Here is a 21663-nt window from a genome sequence, read left to right on the forward strand (position 1 = left end):
ATATTATAAATTGTGATTGTTGAAATCGACATCAACGATACTCATTTAAATGAGTTGAGTGTTTTCTTATTTTTTGTTCAAAAAATACATAAAATTATTTAAATAATTAATTTTAATAATAATGATCTATTAATGATATGTCAAACAAAGTGTATGTAATTAGTAAAAGCGTAGCTATTTTTCTAATCAATTAGTGGAGAAGAGGAAGATAGGGGGCGATTCCAACTTAATCGATGTTAGGCCTTTTTTATTTTAGTTTATTTTTAGTACATCCATAGTCCATGCTGAAATGTAGTGCAAATAAACAAAGCCATAAAACAAATCACGACTATAATCCAATATCATTATAATAACACTAAAAGACCAAGCACCTCTTTTCTATCTCCCTCAATATTCTCCTCTCTCCTTCTCTCTAAATTTATAATAATCTCCCACTTGTATATATAGTTATATATAAAGTAGCGCAAGTCCAACATTCCCAAGAGAGAGCGAGAGAGAGAAACAATGGAGGTGAATAATTTCTTAGAAGAGGTGTACGGTACTGTAAGGAGAGAGAGGAGTTGGGAATCGGCGATGAACATGATGAGCAACCAAACAGCAGAGACGAGCTCTGAGCTCTTCTTCTCCGACAACAACTACGACGCCTTACTGTTTGACCCAATCCAAGTCCCTCAAAACGACCACCAAACATCAATCTCACCCTTCAACAACATCGAGTCCTATATTAACAACGATTCATGTCCCTTCCCTAGTCTTAGTACCCAGTTATACCCACTTGCTTGCATGGAAGAGGAAGAGCTGGGGATTCTGGGCGACGAGATTCACAGCCTGGAGACCCAACTCGACTCCTCCAATAATAATAATAGTACTTTATTCAACATTGGTGGGACTAGTATTGCTAAGAAGGCGAGCAAGAAGGTTCAAGGTCAGCCGTCGAAGAATCTGATGGCCGAGAGACGGCGAAGGAAGAGGCTCAACGACAGGCTTTCCATGCTCAGATCCATCGTTCCCAAGATAAGCAAGGTAATTGTTACTACAAAATGCCACCATTATATATTAGGAAAGAGAGAGACGTTTAATGAATAATGATGAGCTGTGTTTTTGTTTAATTACAGATGGATAGGACATCGATACTCGGTGACACCATAGACTACATGAAGGAGCTTTTGGAGAGAATTGAGAAACTACGGCCACAGATCGACGGGAAATCGACGGCAGAGATTAGCCTCTTCAAAGATGTCAAACCAAACGAGGTCTTGCTTCGAAACTCGCCAAAGGTATGTACGCACCGTCTGTGCCACAATAATTAGTCTCCAAAAAATGCTCATTTTTTCCTTCTTTTTTTACAAATTAGTACCTAAGTTTCAGAAAATTTATGTCAATTCAAAACTCAAACCTTTCGATTCTACAATTTTACAATCCCACATTTCAGATTTTTCTCAAAACTTTACCACTCAAGAAAGGGGGAAAAATTAAAATTACCAAAAGTCTATATATCGCTGTTAGAGTTTGACATTTAATTAATCTACAAGAGGTGAAGGTAATTTTTCCTCTCCAAATTTTATATAATGTTCGTTTGTTTGTTTTGTGAACAGTTCGAAGTAGATAGAAAGAATGTGGGGACTAAAATTGAGATTTGTTGTGCTGGGAAACCAGGATTGCTATACTCAACAGTCACCACTTTAGAGGCTTTGGGCCTTGAGATTCAACAATGTGTCATTTCATGTTTCAATGACTTTGCAATGCAAGCTTATTGCAGTGAGGTACAACATTTATACTTTAATAAAATACATTATTGTTATCTTTATGATTGTTTTATTTATTTGTTTATTATTTTTTATTGTTTGAAATAGGATTTGGTGAAGAAGACTGCAATTGGTCCTGAAGAGGTGAAGCAAGCCTTGTTCAAAAATGCTGGATATGGAGGGAGATGTTTATGAGTAGTATTAGATGTGGCACTTTGGTCATTAAAGAGAAATTTTCCCTTTTATCATATATATTCAGATCTCTGAGTTTGAAGGAGGTTTATAATGTGCGTTTTATTTCTTCCAAGTTGTAGTGGTTCGAGGCGTTTCTTACTTCGTAATAAAAATTATAATAATGGATTTCCTTCTCATTAAATTTGATGAGATGAGGAATGAATGAGGATGTTTTTATTTATTTATATGTATATTAATTAATATTAAGAAGAAACAGGTATGTCGTTCAGATGCTTTTTAATTATTTTGGTTGAATGATGAAACTTCAAAGGGGACATGTGCCAGGAAAACGCTCTGCAGTGCTAGAGCTTTTCACCTCCTTCCTCACTTCTTGCCAAGAGATGGAAGATTTGTGTGATAGATGGTCCGAATTGGACATTGAAGAGGACGATGTTGAGGAAATGTTGGTCCTTGAAGAAGACGAACTTGCTAGCACTGAGGTGGACCTCTCGAACTGCCTTCTCGGGAGGCTCTTGAGAGTTGGGCCTTTCAACCGAAATGCTCTGAAAACGGTTATGGCGAGGATTTGGAGACCGAAAGGCAAGCTGGAGATCAATGACTATGATAAAGGCGGGTTTCGCTTCAAATTTGAGCTGGAGTCCGACATGAGGAGAGTCTGGGAACTGGGACCATAGACCTTCGATAAATCGCTGTTGGTCCTTAGTGACCCGCAGCTGAAGGATGAAATGGATTTTCGGTCCGTGGATTTCTGGGTCCAACTTCACGGAGTCCCCCCGAGGAATCGATCTGCAAAAATGGCGGAGTTAGTTGGGAGGAGAATCGGCCGCATTGCCAAGGTGGATAAGGACAGGGGTCTCACTGACGATTTCCTTCGCGTTCGTGTGGCAATCGACATCGGGAAACCTCTGCCGAGAGGGCTTCACGTTATGCTTGGAAAAGAGAAGTCCTGGGTCGCGTTTAAGTTTGAAAAGCTTGGCGACTTCTGCTACTCCTGTGGAAGCCTGGGGCATAGCTTATCTGATTGCCCAAGTATCGAGTCCCCGACGGACGAGTCCGCGACTCCAAGGTTCGGCGCGTGGCTTCGTGGGGATGCCCCGAACAGTTCTGGTAATGGTATGAGGTGATTCAGCGGGCTCGGGTCGTCCCTGGACAAGGGCTGGGCGGGCCCTGGATTCACCCCATCTTGGGCTGGACCTCCGTCCCCGTCGGCTGAGTCGTCAAAAGAGCACAAAAATAGAAAAAACCCGCCGGAGAACTCCCCAGTGGATGAGCACAGCGGGGAAGGGAAAGAGAGCGGTGAGACTAACCTTGCTGGAGACCCGGCTCACACGGGATCGGCGGAGATGGAAGTGGAGGCCGGAACATCGGAAAATGGAACCTCTTTCCACAGTATTGGTGTGGATCTCGGCGATGAGCCTTCTCCGGAGTTGGCGACGCCAAAAGCTGGGCCGACGAGACGAAAAGTGTCCGATAAATCTCGCCGCCAGGAGAAGATAGCCGCGACGCCTAGGGTTCAGGGCAAGGCGGGGTTACCTGGGGCACCGGTGATTGGGACCTTCCTCGCTGCCACTGTGCCGACAAGGACTCCCAGATCTGACGCGATTCGGGCTGAGGGACGTCATGGTCAGTCGAGGAACAGTGAGCCACCGCCGGTCTCTGAGATACATAGCCAAATTGGGGTAGGCAAGATAATACCTAACCCAAAGGTTGAAGGTTTTATGCCGAATTTGAGGGAAAAAGAAGACAACGGCTCTTTTGCCCAGAGTACTTTTTCAGAAAGAGGAAAAGTAACAGGGGAAAAGCTGGTTGACGCTGGCGTTTTGAGCGTTTCAAAGGATCCCAGAGTGTGTCAGGGGGAGCCGTTACCCAATGCTGCTGGGATTGAGTTGGGCGAGATGGGCCTTATGGCCTTTTCGGCCAAGCCCATGATGGGCAATGAAGGAAATATCATTGGGGGCCCAGGTGGACACTCTACCCGACTGGGCCAAGGTTTTCCTGGGCCTGCTGTTGCTGAGAAGGCTGCCAAAGACTAAAAAAAAGGCCCTTTGGGCGCAAATCTGGCCCACAAGGTGGGATGGAGGCTGATCCTAATTGTGGGATGGCTAGAGAAGGTGATGGCGGGCCGGGCAAGAGGAAATCGGGCGAGAGGGTCAGAATCGGGAATGTGAAGAAGATGGCTCGTATGTTTGAAGCCGGTGGAGAGGAGTCTAGCTTGGAAACCCAGAGCAGCGTGAAGCCTTCTCCCACTCTCCAGACGATCCAGGTAAGTTCTCTATCACCCTACTCTTTTTCTTTACCAAGTGATCATGGGAGGGAGCAGGTAGAGGAAGTAGAGGCTTCGGTTTCGGGGTCGGGCTCGGGCTCGAGGATAGTTACTAGTAACTTAGGAGTTTCTGACGGTTCAGATTTGACTAAGGATGATTTTGTTGAGAGAGCGGCGCCCCTCGAGAGTGAGGGCCGCCGAACGCGATGATAGGCGTTATTTGGAACGTCCAGGGGTTGGGTAACCCCGGGACGAGGTCAGCCCTCCTTGCTCACGTTAGAGATCATAGTCCCGATTTTATTTTTCTATCAGAGACTAGACTACGGCGTGAGGGGGCTGAAAGGGTGAGAGTGTTGTTGGGTTTCGACGGCTGTATGACGGTAGACTGTCTTGGTAGGAGTGGAGGCTTGATGTTACTTTGGAAAGAGCCTGTGAGATTCCTACTCGGGACATTTTCGAGATATCACATTGAGGGAGATCTAGTTAGTGAGTTAGGTGAGAGTTGGAGATTTGCGGGGATCTACGGGGATCCTGTGAGCGCCCAGAGGAGGCATACTTGGGAGCTCCTTCGTCGCCTTCGGAGCTCTTGCACGGGTCCTTGGTTAGTTGGGGGGGACATGAACGAAGTTGCCTCCAACTCTGAGATTAGAGGGGGTAGAGACAGAGGTCCCGGCCAGCTATCAGCTTTCAGAGAGATGATTTTGGATTGCGACATCCATGACTTAGGTTACGAGGGAGACCCTTTCACTTGGCGCAGAGGAGGTATAGAGGAGCGTCTGGATAGATGCCTTGCGAGTCACGAGTGGAGCGATCTCTTCCCTTCGGCCACAGTTCGACACTTGAGGTTCTGGAGTTCGGACCATAGACCTCTTCTTCTGCTTACTGCGGGTTCCAGAGATCGCCGGAGGAGCAGGAGGCCGAGGCGTTTCTTCTTTGAGGAGTCGTGGATAGGTGAGCCAGAGTGCGACGAGCGGATCCGTAGAGCTTGGGGGACGGGCCAGAGTGGCGATCAGAATCCGAGCTTAGCTCTTGCGATCAGTCAGTGCAGACAGAGCCTCTCCCGCTGGGGCGGAGCGAGGAACAGAGAGATCAGAGTCAGGATCGAGAAGCAGAAGAAGATCGTTGAGCTTGCGGGACGATCGGGCCCGGATTTTTGTATGGAGCTCTTCAGACGGGAGGAGAGACAGCTTGACGCTTTAGTTGAGAGGGAGGAGCAGTACTGGAGACAGAGGAGCAGAATGTCCTGGATGCGGTGCGGGGATAAGAATTCGAAGCTTTTTCACCGCAAGGCTTCTGCTAGGAGAAAGAGGAACGCCATTAGAGGATTAGAGGACGAACACGGGGATTGGCATGGTGGAGACACTGAGATTGAGAGGATCGTCTCTGGTTACTTTGGTGACATTTTCTCTTCAGCGAGGCCTTCCTCGCAGAGTATTGAGTTAGTTTTTGCGGGCGTACAGCCTAGGATCTCGGAGGCGCTGAACGCCGAGTTGGAGCGCCCTTTTGAGCCATGGGAGGTGAAAAAGGCACTTTTCTCGATGGATGTGATCAAGGCCCCGGGAAGTGACGGCTTTCCCGCGATTTTCTACCAGAGATATTGGGACATTGTTGGCGAGTCGGTCTTGAAGACCTGCCTTGGGATTCTTAACGACGGAAATGAGGTGGCTACCATTAATGATACTGTGATCACCCTCATCCCCAAAGTAGAGGATCCGAGACGTGTCAGTGACTTCAGACCGATTAGCATGTGCAATGTGATCTATAAGATCGTGGCCAAGTGCTTGGTCAACCGTCTTAAGATCACTATGCACGATGCTATTTCTGAGTCCCAGAGCACCTTTGTAGGAGGTAGACTGATCTTTGATAATGTCATGATTGGATTCGAGGCTCTCCATACGATGAAGCGGAAACGCTTCGGAAATGGAAAGTGTACGTCTCTCAAGCTTGACATGGAGAAGGCTTTCGACAGGGTTGAGTGGGCCTTCCTTGAGTCGATAATGTTGAGACTGGGATACAACATGCAGTGGGTGCACCTTATCATGAGATGCGTTACCTCAGTCAGGTTTGCTTTCAACATCAACGGCACCACCCGAGGCAGTGTGACTCCCTTCAGAGGCCTCCGCCAGGGTGACCCTCTCTCTCCATTTTTATTCCTCTTATGCTCTGAGGGTCTCTCGAGCCTCTTCCGAGCAAGCGAGGATGCTGGTGCGCTTTTAGGAGTCCGCTTCCGGGAACTTCACGTGTCTCACCTTCTTTTCGCGGATGATAGCCTGGTTTTCTGTCGTGCAACTCCCGACGAGTGTGAGAGGGTTACAGACATTTTACGGACTTATTCTGAGGCCTTGGGCCAGATGGTGAATTTTCAAAAGTCCGATGTCTGTTTCGGTACGGAAGTCAGTGAGGAGGAGGGTGAGGTTTTGGCCCAGATCCTAGGAGTTAGGAAGACGGAGTGCCATAAGCGATACCTGGGCCTTCCCGCGTTTACTGGTCGGAGGACGACGGAGCTTTTTGGGTTTGTGAGAAACCGTGTCTGGGATAGGATTAAGAGTTGGAACGGTCTCTCCCTCTCGCAGGCTGGCAGAGAGGTTCTCATTAAGTCCGTCCTTCAGTCTATTCCCAGCTACGTGGCCTCATGCCACAAGATCCCGCTGCGTTTAATTAAGGACATCCATTCGGCGATTGCCAGATTCTGGTGGGGGGGTGGAACGGCGACGAGGAAAATCCACTGGTGCAAGTGGGAGGACCTCACGCGTCACAAGTCAGTGGGAGGGATGGGCTTTAGAGATCTGGAGAAGTCCAACCAGGCCCTTCTGGCTAAGAGTGTCTGGAGACTTCTCAGGAGACCGGATAGTCTGGTAGGCCGAGTTTTTAGACTAAGCTACTTCCCCGATGGAGATATCATGACGGCTCATCCAGGCTAGTGTAGCTCATCCATGTGGCGCAATCTTCTTTGAGGACGCGAGATCATTCAGTCCGGTTCGAGATGGCGGATCGGGGACGGGGAGTCTGTGTTGGTCATGGGTGACAGTTGGGTTCCCAGGGACAGACCTGCCACCTGGATTGACCCCCCTGGATTCCCCCCAATATGCGGGTAGCTGAGCTTATGAGACCCGACGGTAGTTGGGACGTCGATCTTATTTCAGCGATGTTCGGGGCGGAGGACGCTGAGGCGATCTTGAGCATCCCGTGTGGTGGTGAGGGCATTCCTGACGTGCTTCGCTGGCATTTCACCGAGAACGGAGAGTACTCCGTCAAAAGCGGTTACCGTGTTGCGATGGAGAGAGCCAGTACTCCGGCCGCCAGCTCTTCAGATCCGACGGTGATGGAGAAGTGGTGGACGAAGTTCTGGCAGCTGAGAGCCCCTCCTAAGGTGAAAATCTTCTGTTGGCGAGTATGTTTAGGCCAGATTCCGGCCAGAGCAGTCTTAGCCAAGAAGATGATCACCTCTGACGACAGCTGCCCTGTTTGTCAGGAGGCGAGATAGACTGTTTTCCACGCGATTTGGGGTTGCAGGTGGAGCAGGAGAGTCTGGAAGGAGGTGGGCTTCGGCCACATTCTTCCGCCTTTCAGAGATTGCGATGTCTTTGACGCTATCCTCAGGGTGACGGAGGTCCTTGAGGTTCGTTTCCATGCTCTTTTCTTTACTATTATCTGGGAACTTTGGAACCACAGGAACAACGTCTTAGCCGGGAGATCTACTTGGAGCCAGCCACAGCTAGTCCAGTGGACGGTGAGCTTCCTCGAGGAGTACAGGGCGGCTACGGTTGGGGAGACTCCGACGAGTACGAGGGTGACTACGACCCCCAGATGGACCCCCCTATGGACGGGACCCTCTCGATTAACGTCGACACGGCTCTCGCTCGCGACCGTGGAGGCTTTGGTGTTGTTGTATAGTTCGAGACCACACCGGAGAGGTGATCGCCTCGCAGACGCTTTTCCTGGCTAGGGGGTTCTCCCCCCAGCTTGCGGAAGCGTATGCTGTCCTCCATGGCATAGAGCTAGTTCGCAGCGTCGGTGGCAGGAGAGCGGAGATCCAGTCTGACTGCTTGGGGGTGGTGAGGATGATCGACGACGGCGTGACGCCGGCGGCAGAGCTTGGGACGATCTTGCACCGCATCTTCAGAGAGGTGAGGGAGCTTGAGGTTTTTCGCATTATGCATATTTCTCTTCTTTGTAATGTCGCGGCGCATAACCTAGCGCGCTATGCGGTTAACCATCACTCGTCCTCGACATGGCTGTGTTTAGTCCCGCCTTGTTCGGAAGAGGCCATTAGGGCCGATGATCGCGAGTTGAGGTCCCGTACGGCCTCCTAGGGCCCTGGTTGTTTGAGTTTATTTATGTTTTCTTTCCGTTGGATTCTGTTTCATTCCTATCCTTGTAACCTCGGTTTTCTTCCGCCATACGTGAGGGTTTTTATGATATTTCGTGGCACCGACCACGCTTCCTCAAAAAAAAAAAATTTATTTTGGTTGAATTGTATGGGATAAAACAATAAAACATATATATTTGTGAAACTTTAAAAGACGTTGATTTAAAAACCAGAAAGCCAAAGGCCAAAGCCCATTAAGAAAGGGAGAATATTTTTTGAACTCTGGGTTTCACGGAAATGCGGTAATCATTGTGGAATTTGCTGTTGAAATCACAACAACGGCACATTATTTCATTTGTATCACAAATGAGTCTAAATTACATTCGTATTTTTTTTTTGCGTATATTTTATGAACTCTGGGTTTCACAGAAATGCGGTAATTATTGTGGAATTTGCTGTTGAAGTCACAATAACGACACATTATTTCATTTGTATCACAAATGAGTCTAAATTACCTTCGTATCTTTTTTTTGCATATATGTCATCTATGCAATGTCCTAATTACCCCTGTCATTAATTTTTTGATTCCCGCGCGTCATTTTAAGCAGTTTGTCATTTTCTTCGTCAAACCATCTGTCTTCGTCTTTTTCCTTCTCGCGCTCGATTTTTCTAGTTTTTCACTCTATTCTTTATTTTTTTTCATGTTTCTCGAAGAAGGATTTGACTCAGAGCGTTTCAAATTTTCTTCGACTGTCGCTTTTCTTGGAATTCCGATTTTGTTCTGCTATTGAAGTCGGCGATCTAACTGCGATATCGAACTCCGAATTTAGGTAATTTCTCTCTTATTCTATCTCTCTCTTTTTCTCTTTCTCTTGCTATTTTGATTTGTCTAGGTTATTCATCCATTTCTTGACTTTTTTGTGTTCTCGACGATGGATTTCGACTCAGAGCTTCTCGATTTTTATTGACAACTGTTTGTTTTGGAATTTTTAGTTTGAACGGCGATTAAACTGCGATTTGAACTCCGAGTTTAGGTTATTTTCTCTCATTCTTTATTTCTCTGTATATCTCTCTCGCTCTCTATCGTTTTTTCGATTTGTCCAGATTACTCATCGTTCTTTCTTTTTCTCATCATTTTCCGACAGCTTGTGTTGTTAATCGTGGCTATATTGTCAAATAATTCCAGGTAAACTCAGGTATTTTTGAAATTATTTTTTTTCATTCCAGTTTTTTCATGTCAACATTTTTCGATATTGTTGTTTCTTAATTATTTTGAGATCATTTTCAAGTTCCTTCAAGTTTTTGTACGAAGTTGTATTACTTCTTTCTAGGTTTCATTTCGCTATTTTTTATTCAAATCATTTGATTTTCATTTCGTTATTAGGTTCTCATCATTTATTTCGTTTTTTGTTTTTTTTTTATTTCTATGATTAATAGTATATTCGCTTGTTGAATTCATTACTGTTATATTGGATTGATTGTTATTGATTTCTTCTTCTTGTCTTCTGTTGTTGTAAATAATTAAGTGTTGTTCTACTTTACGTTTTATCTTTTTGTTCTGATTGGCTATTTAGAGTGTAGGAATAATATTGTGTTTGGTTACTCTGATTTTGATGTAATTGTTCTCTAAGTCTACTTTCATAATTAATTTTACTAAGAATGAAGTTCATGTTGGATGTATGTTTTTCATAATTTTTTATCAAACATAAATGATACGCCAAACTTAATCCACGTAGCAATCTCGTTGCAGCTTAACGATCATTTATTCTTAACTTGATTAATCTATAAATATTTTACTGTTTGAAATTTGTTCCTTGAGTCTACGTTATAGTATTTAAATATATCTATATTAGTCCGTTATGAATTTTTATGTAGTTTGACACGTGAGTCTACTTTGGTTATGAAAATATTACATTTAGTCTACTTTTTCTAGATGCTTGATGGGCATTCATATCTATTAGTTTAAAACCTATATATTTTGTGTTGTTAATCCACTTCAAACTGTTTGAAATCTGTTTCTTGAGTCTACTGTTTTGTGTTTAAATAAATCTACATTAGTCCCTTATGAATTTTTGTATAGTTTGACACGTGAGTCTACTTTGGTTATGAAAATATTACATTGAGTCTACTTTTTCTGGATGCTTGATGGACATTCGTATCTATTAGTTTAAAACATATATATTTTGTGTTGTTAATCCACTTCAAACTGTTTGAAATTTGTTTCTTGAGTCTACTTTTTGGTGTTTAAATAAATCTACATTAGTCTCTTATGAATTTTTATGTAGTTTGACACGTGATTCTACTTTGGTTATGAAAATATTACTTTGAGTCTATTTTCTCTGGATGCTGGATGTGCATTCATATCTATTTGTTTAAAATATATATATTTTGTATTGTTAATCCACTTCAAACTGTTTGAAATTTGTTCCTTGAGTCTACTTTTGGTTGTTTAAATAATATTAGACTACTATGTGTCTACTTTGGTTATGAAAAATTACCATTGTGTCTACTTTGATCATATAGATGTGTAGCGAGAGAGAGAGAGAGAGAGAGAGAGAGAGAGAGAGAGAGAGAGAGAGAGAGAGAGAGAGAGAGAGAGAGAGATATATATATATATATCAAAAAATATAGACATAACTCATAGCATAACACTTTTAATGCAAAAAATATATATTCAACATTCAGCTATAGTCCACCAAGTTGTTCAAAAAAAAAAAAAAAAATAGAAATGAGTACTTATAAACTTGATAATTCACCAAAAACTTGAGAATTCAGCCATTCCCAATTTAAAGAAATTAGTTCTCAATTTAGAATTCACCAAAAAATACATAATCATATCTGTTATTACAAAATCAATTGTTCTTTTGTCAATTTTCTTTACTCTTTTTGCTGAAAGTTGGAGCATTCTTGCAACTTGCCTTGTTGTGTCCCTCCACAATTTCCACAAGTCAACCTTTTCCATAATGAATGTTGAATACATAACCTTAATAATAAAAAAAGAAAAGAGAAAATGAAATTGATAATAGAGAGATATTTTGGATGGGAGAGTTTAGAGACAGATATTTTGGCACCGATGATTGACTAATTTCCGTTGGTAGGTCTAGAGAACAGTGTTGTGATTGGTTTCTTGCCTTGTCTCTTTTAAGTCGTGGCGCTTCAAAAGTCAAAATTCACATAAGGCATGTGTTTATATGTTGTAATTCCTGCCACGCCTATCAACTTTTCATTTTCAGTTCTAGTGTTTCATTGCGAAGTTAAGCTCGAACATACCAAGTTCATAACAAGGATTTTAAATGTTGGCTATCCATGAATGGCTGATGAATTGAAAATTTTACCTGATTTTTTTAAAAAAAAATTATATTGATTTTCTTTATTTAGTTTTTTTAAATCACAGTAGCTTTACAAACTTTTTTTACACGTTCAGGTACCTAGAAATTTTTGTTGTGAATCAACTTTAAACTTTTGTTTCAAAATTTTTTTAACTGCGAGTTTACTTTAAGGTTTATATAGTTTAAATGTAAGTTGTTGTCGCCGTTTTCTGGACAACGATTTAGGAGCCACAGGCGGTTAGACCCAAGGCCGGACAGAGTGGCCTCGCCTGGGCTCGAGCGTGTCGGACTCGGTGTCCCGAGTCTTCCCTTGGCTGTCGGTGGTGTCTGAGCTCGCCGGGGTATCTGAAAAGGATGCGAGAACCGTGAGCTAAAAAGGGGAAACAGAGGGGGTGCCTCTGTTTACCTCTCCGACGCTCAACATTAGTGGGATTGAGGCGGATAATAGAGGGTTTAAGTGTTTAGGGGCCGAGACTTGAGAGAAACGAGCGAGAGGTGAGTTCGGCAGCGTTTCAATACTCAGGAATGGATTACCTTTTGAAGAGGGAGGGCCTCTTGTATTTATAGGCGACCAAAGGGGTCCTTGGTGGGCCCTTTGGCCGAGTGAAGCAAATGACCGAGGATAGCCCATGGCCGAGGATAACCCATGGCCGAGGATAGCCATTGGCCGAGGACAGCCCATGGCCGAGGATAGACCATGGCTGAGGATAGCATAGGGTGGCATCACTGGTGGGCCCCTTGGCTGGGGACATCATGGGTTCGGCAGGGGATAACATAGACTGGCGCTATTGACGTGCCCCCTGGCCGAAGATAACATAGGCTGGCGTCACTGGCGTGCCCCTGGGCTGGGGACATCATGGGCTGGCGTCATTGGTGGGCCCCTTGGCCGAGGATAGGCCTGTGAGGCCGAAGTCGCTCGTGAGGCTGAGGTCGAGCTGAGGCCGAGGTCGAGCTCGCCAGGCCGAGGTCGAGCTGATGCCGAGGTCGAGCTCGCCAGGCCGAGGTCGAGCTAATGCCGAGGTCGAGCTCGCCAGGCCGAGGTCGAGCTGAGGCCGAGGTCGAGCTCGCCAGGCCGAGGTCGAGCTCGCCAGGCCGAGGCCGAGCTGAGGCCGAGGTCGAGCTCGGTGTTGGGCCGAGGCCATTGGGCCGGCCTTTGGCCTAATTGGCCCAAGGGCCGATTAATGGCTAGGGCAAGTCCGATTGCTTTTTTCCCTTTGAATAGCTTCGATCGGGATCGGGCCGATAACATTAGCCCCCCGAGTTTATCGTCAAGTGAAGCTTGTGCAGTAAACTCAAGATTACCGTCATCGCCAGCCCACTGAAGCGACCCATCGCGACAAAGGTTCGACCCTAGCCTCCTTCATTATTAAATTTCCCTTCTCTGGTTTCTTTTCGTTTTTTGCCTCGCCACACGTGCCAATGGTCCCCACTAACCATCTGTCGGGGCGAGGGTCCGTCGAAGATGACCTCTTCCCTCTGCTCGTGGATCAAGATGCAAACCTAGATGATCTTTGAGCGCAATTCTTACCCCCTGTGGATACTCAAAACGCAGCGCCCCCATCACCGCCTTCGGGCAACGGGTCGGTTGAGATGGCTGGAGGCGATCCTCGTTCGGTCGATGCGGGGCTGGCCGACGCGGAGGAGGGTACGCGCACCGGAGTGGCTGCCAGAGGGGGCCCCAAGGTCGTCAAGGACGCGCGCGGCCTGGTGGAAGGTGCGCCCGCCGAGGCGAGTCCGTGCGGAGGCGGGTCGACCACCGTCGACCTTGTCTGTGCTGGAGGTGTTGCCGGGAGAGGCCCAAACCGCGCTGGTGGAGCACCCGCCCTGGAAGGAGTCGCGTCGGCCGAGTCGGGCGCAAGGAGAGTCGCGCCGGTCCCGGGCGGCGAAGCTGGGACTATCTGGCAGTCGAGCGGCGGGGAGGGAGGCCCGGGTTGTTGTCAATGGTGCCCACAAGAAGAGTAGTAGTGTCTATTTATGTACATTTGATGTCATATAGTCTTACGAAGACTCTTGCTTGTAATTGCTTATTCTTTAATAATAAAGTTGAAACGTTCATTCATTCTTTCTTTGTTTGAAGCTTTATGATAAAACCTTAGTCTTTTAGTCCATAAACAAACCTAACAACTTACGAAGAGACAAATGTAGATTTGCATGAACAAACTCTTCGTAGTTTGCTTAAAACGATATATTCGCAATCTTAGGGTCAAAGGCTGTCTTGACATCCATTTGCCAGATCTCATAGTCGAGAGCTGCAGCTATGGATAGGAGTATGCGGATGGATTTAAGCATCGCGACTGGCGAGAAGGTTTCTTCATAGTCAATCCCTTCTTGTTGGGTATAACCCTTCGCCACAAGTCGTGCTTTGAACGTCTCGACGTTCCCATCAGGACCCCTTTTCTTCTTGTATATCCACTTACACCCTACGGGTTTAATCCCTTCAGGAAGGTCTACAAGTTTCCAGACTTTATTGACATACATCGAGTGCATTTCAACTTTCATGGCGTCAAGCCAAAGGTTTGATTCAGAACAAGCCATCGCTTGGCTATAGGAAACAGGGTCATCCATGTCGGAGACGGCTACAAGAGAGTCTCCATAAGACATGTACCTGTCAGGATTTTGAGTAGCCCTCCCACTACGTCTAAGTACTACTTGACGAGATTCTGATGAGTTAGGTTGTGTTTCAGTTGGGGTAAGAACAGTTCTTACAGATGAGGTAGAAGCTTCCTCACCCAACTTTTCTTCAAGCACAATTTTGCTTCTAGGTTTCGCATCCTTCATAAAGTCCTCCTCAAGGAAACGAGCATTCGTGCTAACGAAAGTCTTATCGTCCTCGGGACTATAGAAAGTAAAACCTTTGGTTTCCTTCGGATATCCTACAAACAGGCACAATTCTGACCTACTAGCCAACTTGCTAGTCTTTTGCATCAGCACGTGTGCAGGGCAACCCCAAATTCGGATGCGGCCAAGATTCACTTTACGGCCAGTCCATCGTTCATAAGGAGTACCAGGAACCGTTTTAGACGGAACTTGGTTCAGAATGTAAGCGGCTGTTTCGAGGGTATATCCCCAAAAGGAAAGCGGGAGTGATGAGTAACTCATCATTGATCTAACCATCTCCATAAGAGTTCGGTTTCTTCTCTCTGACACTCCATTTTGTTGAGGTGTGCCAGGTGCGGTAAGCTGAGAAGCGATACCTTCTTCTTTAAGAAAGTCATCGAACTCTCCAGACATATACCCACCACCTCGATCAGATCGAAGGGTTTTGATCACTTTGCCAGTTTGCTTTTCCACTAAAGCCCTAAAGACCTTAAATACGTTAAAGGTCTCGAATTTGTGTTTGAGCAAATAGACTAACCCATATCTTGAGTAATCATCAGTGAAGGTAACAAAGTATTCGTATCCTCCACGTGCCTGTTGGTTGAGCGGTCCACATACATCAGAATGTATTAGTTCCAGCAACTCAGTGGCTCTTCGACCCTTATCGGAGAAAGGTCGCTTAGTCATTTTTCCTTCTATACAGGATTCACAAGTAGGTAGTGAACCTATTGCAGAGGCTTGGAGTGGACCATCCCTCACAAGTCTCTTAATCCTATCTAGACTGATATGACCAAGTCTTAAGTGCCAGAGGTATGTTGATTTTGTTAGATCGGAGGATTCAGAAAGTTTGATCCTCTTTGGCTCCCTAATTAGATCGTTATCTATTTCGGTGTCTAAAAGAGAAGGTTGAGTGGGATAGATGTAGAAAAGAGCATTCTTCATACATGCATCAGTGACAAAAGAATTATCAGGAAACGAAATACGAATTCCATTCTTAATGAACTTTAAACAATAATCTTGCTCACGAAGACGAGCAACGGATATTAAGTTCTTCCCAAAGGTAGGAACAAAATAAACATTATTCAAGTTTAAAGTGCGGTCTTCAAAAGACAGCGTCATGGATCCCACATCCTTTGCAGACACCAGGCTCCCATCACCCCATTTGAAACAGAACTCGCCTTCCTCTAAGCTTTTGGTTTTCTTGAAACCATTCAAGGAACAACAAATATGGTTAGTAGCAGCGGAGTCAAGAATCCACATTGATACATTATCAGCTACTAAGCATGCTTCAGTAACTAGTACAATACTATGTTCCTTTGCTTTGAGATAGGCGGGACAGTTCGTTTGATCGGCCTTGTGAGGTCTCTTCTTAGTTCCAGAGGCGGAGGCTTTTTGCTCAGTAGCATGTGCCTCTCCTTGATTCCTCTTTCTCTTATTGAGACCTACAGCAATGTGAAGCTCCTTCATAAAGCTCGGTAAAAGTGTACTTTAGCTTTGTAATGGAGTAGTTCAGCATGAAGGTATCAAGAGACTCGAGGAGAGTTTCTAAGATCATATCTATGATATTCTTCCCATCAATCTCAGATCCTAGGATTTCCACTTCATTTAGGTAACTAATGATCAGCATCATATGGTCCCTAACAGGAGTCCTAGCCTTCATGCGACAGTTCATAAACTGTCGGACTGCTTGTAGCCTTGTTTGACGCATTTGCCCTCCAAACATCTCAAGGAGATTGTAGAGCATGTCAGCGGCAGTCTCGATGTCACGATGTTGCTCTTTCAGCATATTGTTCATAGATGCCAAGATATAGCACCTCACAATCTCATCGGATCGAAGCCAGGCCGCTAAGGCGTCATTGTCCTCTTGAGTTGAATCATCATTCGTCAGAGGAGGACACGGGGTGGTGAGTACCTATTTGTGCTTGTTAACGGTAGGTATAATGTCGAGGTTATGTTTCGAATCTACGTAGTTTTCGTTTTCGAGTTTGATCGAGGAAAGAAAGATTGAGAGATGGTTGAGTGACATATTGCCTATATAAGTTGAAACAAGTTTATGATTAGTCTTTGGTTTAGGATTTAAGTTTTATTAAGACTTTCATAAAATCCAAAGGTGTTATAAACCAAACGATAATTTACTCCCTCAAGAGAAGGCCGCAAAAAATCTCCATTTATAAGTAAATGACACATCATTAATGCTAAGCCAAGATGTCAATACATCTATTTTGACTAGCCACCTTTTAAATTGGTTTGATCACTCACATCCTTTCGCAGAGCCTCAAGGGAGGATACTAGGGATTGAGCCTAAGCGTGCAACCAACCACTTAGTCCAAAAGATCAGCTTTGAAAAACAATCCCCCAAGGGGAGGCCTTGCCATCATTGCATCACTCTCGGACGTAGCTCATTGAGCAATGATCGAAGCAATAACGCCTTGGAGTACTCACATTTAAGTGAGGGTCGCAAGAGCGGCTCTTAGTCCCACGTTATTGCATCTTTCATTAGTGTTGGGGATCGTGGGTTACAAACAACGAATATAACCCTCCCACTTAGTTTTTGGAGTTGGTTCATCGACTCTTATAAGTTCGGAAACAAATTTCCTAGTTAGAGAGCGACAGAGCGGACAACTAGAAGAGAATCCTAGATCGACATGTTCAGAGCAGTATTAGTGCATAAAGGCACAAGGTACATACTCGATCTTTTCCTATTTTCTATTTCGGGAAAGTGCGTGAGGGAAGTGTGAACTTCAACTCACTCGAACACTTGAAAGTTTGAGATTACACATCTTTTTATTTTTCAGGTTGTCTACAAGGAGACCTCCCACTCAAATTTTCAAGAGCATATAGATTTTGAACATATGTGATATAGATATAGTTTTGAAAACATTTTGAAAATTTATTTGATTTGGATGACAAAATATTTTCAAGTTTGAAAGTGAAAACGGTTTTTCAAAATTCAAACTAGTTTTGTAAAAACTCAATTTCAATTAATCTTTCAAAAATCAAAACTTTTAATCTTTACACATCATGTTTATAATCATATGAAAAACATTTTTGCTCAAGAAAATTTTCTCATTAGAGTTCTATAACTCATGGTAGTGGGGTTTGAAAATCCGGATTTCTAAAAAACTGGAGTTTCAGACAGCCGCGCACCTCGGAGTAAAATCACCATATCTGGCGGCTCCGATGTTCTTTTGAGCCGAAACCGGTGGCATTGGACAGAGGACAGACAGAACTTTAATTTGATTCAAGAATCATTAAATTTCGATTTCTGAGCAGAGAGTTATGCCACTTTTAATGCGGGTTTACTCCAGCTCGAAGAAAAAGAAATAAATTAAAGCTTGGTCCTATTTAGATGCGAAAAAGAATCAAGTGTAACGGAACGTTTTAAGATGTTGTTTAATGCTTTTATTTGTGTTTTATTAGCAAGGTAATAACAAGGCATAAAATAAATAACAACAAGCATAAAACGATTCAAGTAAAAATAAGAAACTAGCAAGATAACAAAACTAGTCACAAAATTTTACTCGAAAATTCTCAAACCTTTAAAACACGTTTTTCAATATAAAAAATTAAAAACTTTTAGAACTGATTCTAATGTGTTTTAACATCATCCCAAACTCATAGAAAATCAACATGGTTTTTAATTTAGAGACAAGAGCAATAAATTAAAAAAAATCTAAGATTACAATTCTAACTTGTCACAAAATTAGTAAACTTTCGAAAACGATTTTCAAGCTCATAATTTAAAAACATGCACATGCATTCCTTTGACCATAGCTCTGATACCATTTTGTTGGAATCGATCTAGGGTTTGAGAAAATAATTAACGCTTCGGTAAGCGGCGGAATTTTAAAAATTTTCTTTCACAAGTAAAACAGTTTTTACTAACCTAGACAAGAGCAAGTACATGTAATTAAAAACCAATATGAGCTAGAAGTTTACTAACCTTTCTTGAAGCTTGAACCTTGTAGAAGCTTTTGGAAAGTTGCAACGCTCGTCTCCCCTCGCAGCACGTCTCTCTTTCTTTCCTCGGCACCTCGAGCAACCACGAAAGTTTCTATCACTAAATCACTCGAAAAGAAGGAATCAGTGAGTGGGCACTTTTAAACACTACGACTTAAGAACGAGTCTTGAAGTCGCAGAGCTAAACGCTAGGTCGAGTGAGGACCTAGGTGCCAAAACAAGAAAAATCGAAAATAAAATAGAAAGAGAGAGAGAGAGGATTTCGGCCACCACAAGGTCTAGAGAGAGAAGCTCTCAATCTCTAACTTATGTGGAATGAATAAAATGAGGGGAATGAGGATCCTATTTATAGGAGAAGGGTTGGCCTTGGAAAGAAGTAGTTTCCTCTTATTTTCCAAGCCTTTATGAGCAACCCTTTATTTCCCATTCCTATCCAAGTCACACGGCCACATAAGCCTTCATGACACCTTGGATTTGTTTCCTCTTTTATTTTTCTTCTCCCTTGACTTGTCTTGGTCGAAATTCCCATTGCCTTGAATAGGAAATTTGTTTCCTCTTTTTCTTTTGGCAAGTATCTTCATACATTAATGCACAAAAGGAACTCTCTTTCTCTTTGGGTAGTGGGCGCCTATTATGCTTTAGAAAGGCCTTCTAGAAGCTTTTCCATTTGTTCATGACAACATGAAAAAGGCCCATTAAGAATTTTCAATAAAATTCTTATGAAATGAAATTAATTCACAAGGCCCAATGATCAAGTCATGGCCGAGTGACATTAAGTCATCAAATGAACTTGTCAAAAAATTTATTGACATTCATTTCATCCTTTGTCTCAAAAGACAAAAATACCCTTTTAACTATTTTCGTTCTTGTTTTGACTTAGCTTCCAGTTTAACTATTCCTATCGATGTGATTCGTGACAGTGACCTCATGGACCCAAATGAACAAAGCTTGAGCTAAACACTTGGACTCAAAAGTTCACAAACCTTTTCCAAGTTTAGCTTAATGCCAACTGACTCCACTAAAGAGCTGACACTGAAAATCTCTCGGTTCAAATGAATTTATTTTCTACTCAAGAATTCGACCTAATTATGATGAGCGGATCCACTGAATATTATCTATGCTACCCTTCATGAATGTCATCAGCTAGTCGGGATTTACTAAATTACCATTTTACCCTTCTAGCTGTTATTTCCTCAACTCCTTTGTCGCTTGTGAATAAGTTAGAAACAATGTATTGACGAGGAGCTAACAAGTCACATTGTTTCATCCAAAAGAGTCAGGACTCAATTTGGACACTGGCCAGTTCATTTATTCACACTCCAAGGAACAACGCATGAGGTGACATACATTGCATTTCAGCAATCTTGTACATGAATTCCATATCTATGAGAACTTCACAAAGTTACTCATGACATACTCACAACTTAGTATTTCACCAATAGGCCCTGTTCGGAATGACATAGTGAGTCCGAACTCTGACTTTCTCAAATGAGAATACTAAGGTGTGAAATGGCATGTCTCATTTCAGGATTAAGGTAAGCATGATGCAATTCATACATAGTGACTTCGAGACATAAGAGGTTAAATGGTTTGTTCTTATATTGTCTCTAGAAGTGCACTGGTCAATTCAGTACCTTCGGAAGATACCTAGAAGAACTATAGAGTCCCCAACTCTCAATGCCTCATAACCAGACATCATAGATTCTTCTAACAATCATACTGAGGTCAATAGTCCTTTGACCCTAAGATTGCGAATATATCGTTTTAAGCAAACTACGAAGAGTTTGTTCATGCAAATCTACATTTGTCTCTTCGTAAGTTGTTAGGTTTGTTTATGGACTAAAAGACCAGGGTTTTATCATAAAGCTTCAGACAAGGAAGATTGAATGAACGTTTCAACTTTTTATTAATGAATAATCAATTACAAGCAAGAGTCTTCGTAAGACTATATGACATCAAATGTACATAAATAGACACTACTACTCTTCTTGTGGGCACCATTGACAACACAAGCTTCAAGAAAGGTTAGTAAACTTCTAGCTCATATTGGTTTTTAATTACATGTACTTGCACTTGTCTAGGTTAGTAAAAACTGTTTTACTTGTAAAAGAAAATTTTTAAAATTCCGCCGCTTACCGAAGCGTTAATTATTTTCTCAAACCCTAGATCGATTCCAACAAATGGTATCAGAGCTATGGTCAAAGATTAGCATGCACATGTTTTTAAAATTATGAGCTTGAAAATCGTTTTCGAAAGTTTACTAATTTTGTGACAAGTTAGAATTGTAATCTTAGATTTTTTTTAATTTAATGCTCTTGTCTTTAAATTAAAAAGCATGTTGATTTTCTATGAGTTTGGGATGTTTTTAAAACACATTAGAATCAGTTCTAAAAGTTTTTAATTTTTTATATTGAAAAACGTGTTTTAAAAGTTTGAGATATTTCGAGTAAAATTTTGTGAGTAGTTATATTGTCTTGCTAGTTTCGTTTATTTACTTGAATCGTTTTATGCATGTTGTTATTTCTTTTATTCTATGTTATTACCCTGCTAATAAAACACAAATAAAAGCTTTAAACAACATCTTAAAACGTTCCGTTACACTCGATTCTTTTTCGCACCTAAAAAGGACCAAGCTTTAATTTATTTCTTTTTCTTCGAGCTGGAGTAAACCCGCATTAAAAGTGGCATAACTCTCTGCTCAGAAATCTAAATTTAATGATTCTTGAATCAAAATAAAGCTCTGTCTGTCCTCTGTCCAATGCCACCGGTTTCGGCTGAAAATGACATCGGAGCCGCCAGATATGGCGATTTTACTCCGAGGTGCGCGGCTGTCTGAAACTCCAGGTTTCTTAGAAATCCGGATTTTCAAACCCCACTACCATGAGTTATAGAACTCTAATGAGAAAATTTTCTTGAGCAAAAATGTTTTTCATATGATTATAAACATGATGTGTAAGATTAAAATGTTTTGATTTTTGAAAGTTTAATTGAAATTGAATTTTTACAAAACTAGTTTGAATTTTGAAAAACCGTTTTTACTTTCAA

At 42.9% G+C, this 21663-nt stretch overlaps 1 protein-coding gene across 1 annotated transcript; it reads left to right on the top strand.

Annotated features, from left to right (window-relative positions):
- The first annotated feature begins 365 nt into the window (after positions 1-365).
- LOC149390216 (transcription factor bHLH93-like) lies at positions 366-2160 on the top strand. Its single transcript, XM_089621190.1, has 4 exons — positions 366-1023; positions 1116-1277; positions 1596-1763; positions 1854-2160. Exons 1-4 carry the CDS (start codon positions 505-507, stop codon positions 1938-1940), a joined length of 936 nt encoding a protein of 311 aa, XP_089477316.1. The 5' UTR covers positions 366-504; the 3' UTR covers positions 1941-2160.
- Positions 2161-21663: the final 19503 nt, after the last annotated feature.

The sequence above is a fragment of the Urtica dioica genome, chromosome 7 (genome assembly GCF_054948205.1).
Source record: "Urtica dioica subsp. dioica isolate 48M chromosome 7, U.dioica_male_clone48M_v1_H2, whole genome shotgun sequence".
Classification (NCBI taxonomy): Eukaryota; Viridiplantae; Streptophyta; class Magnoliopsida; order Rosales; family Urticaceae; genus Urtica; species Urtica dioica.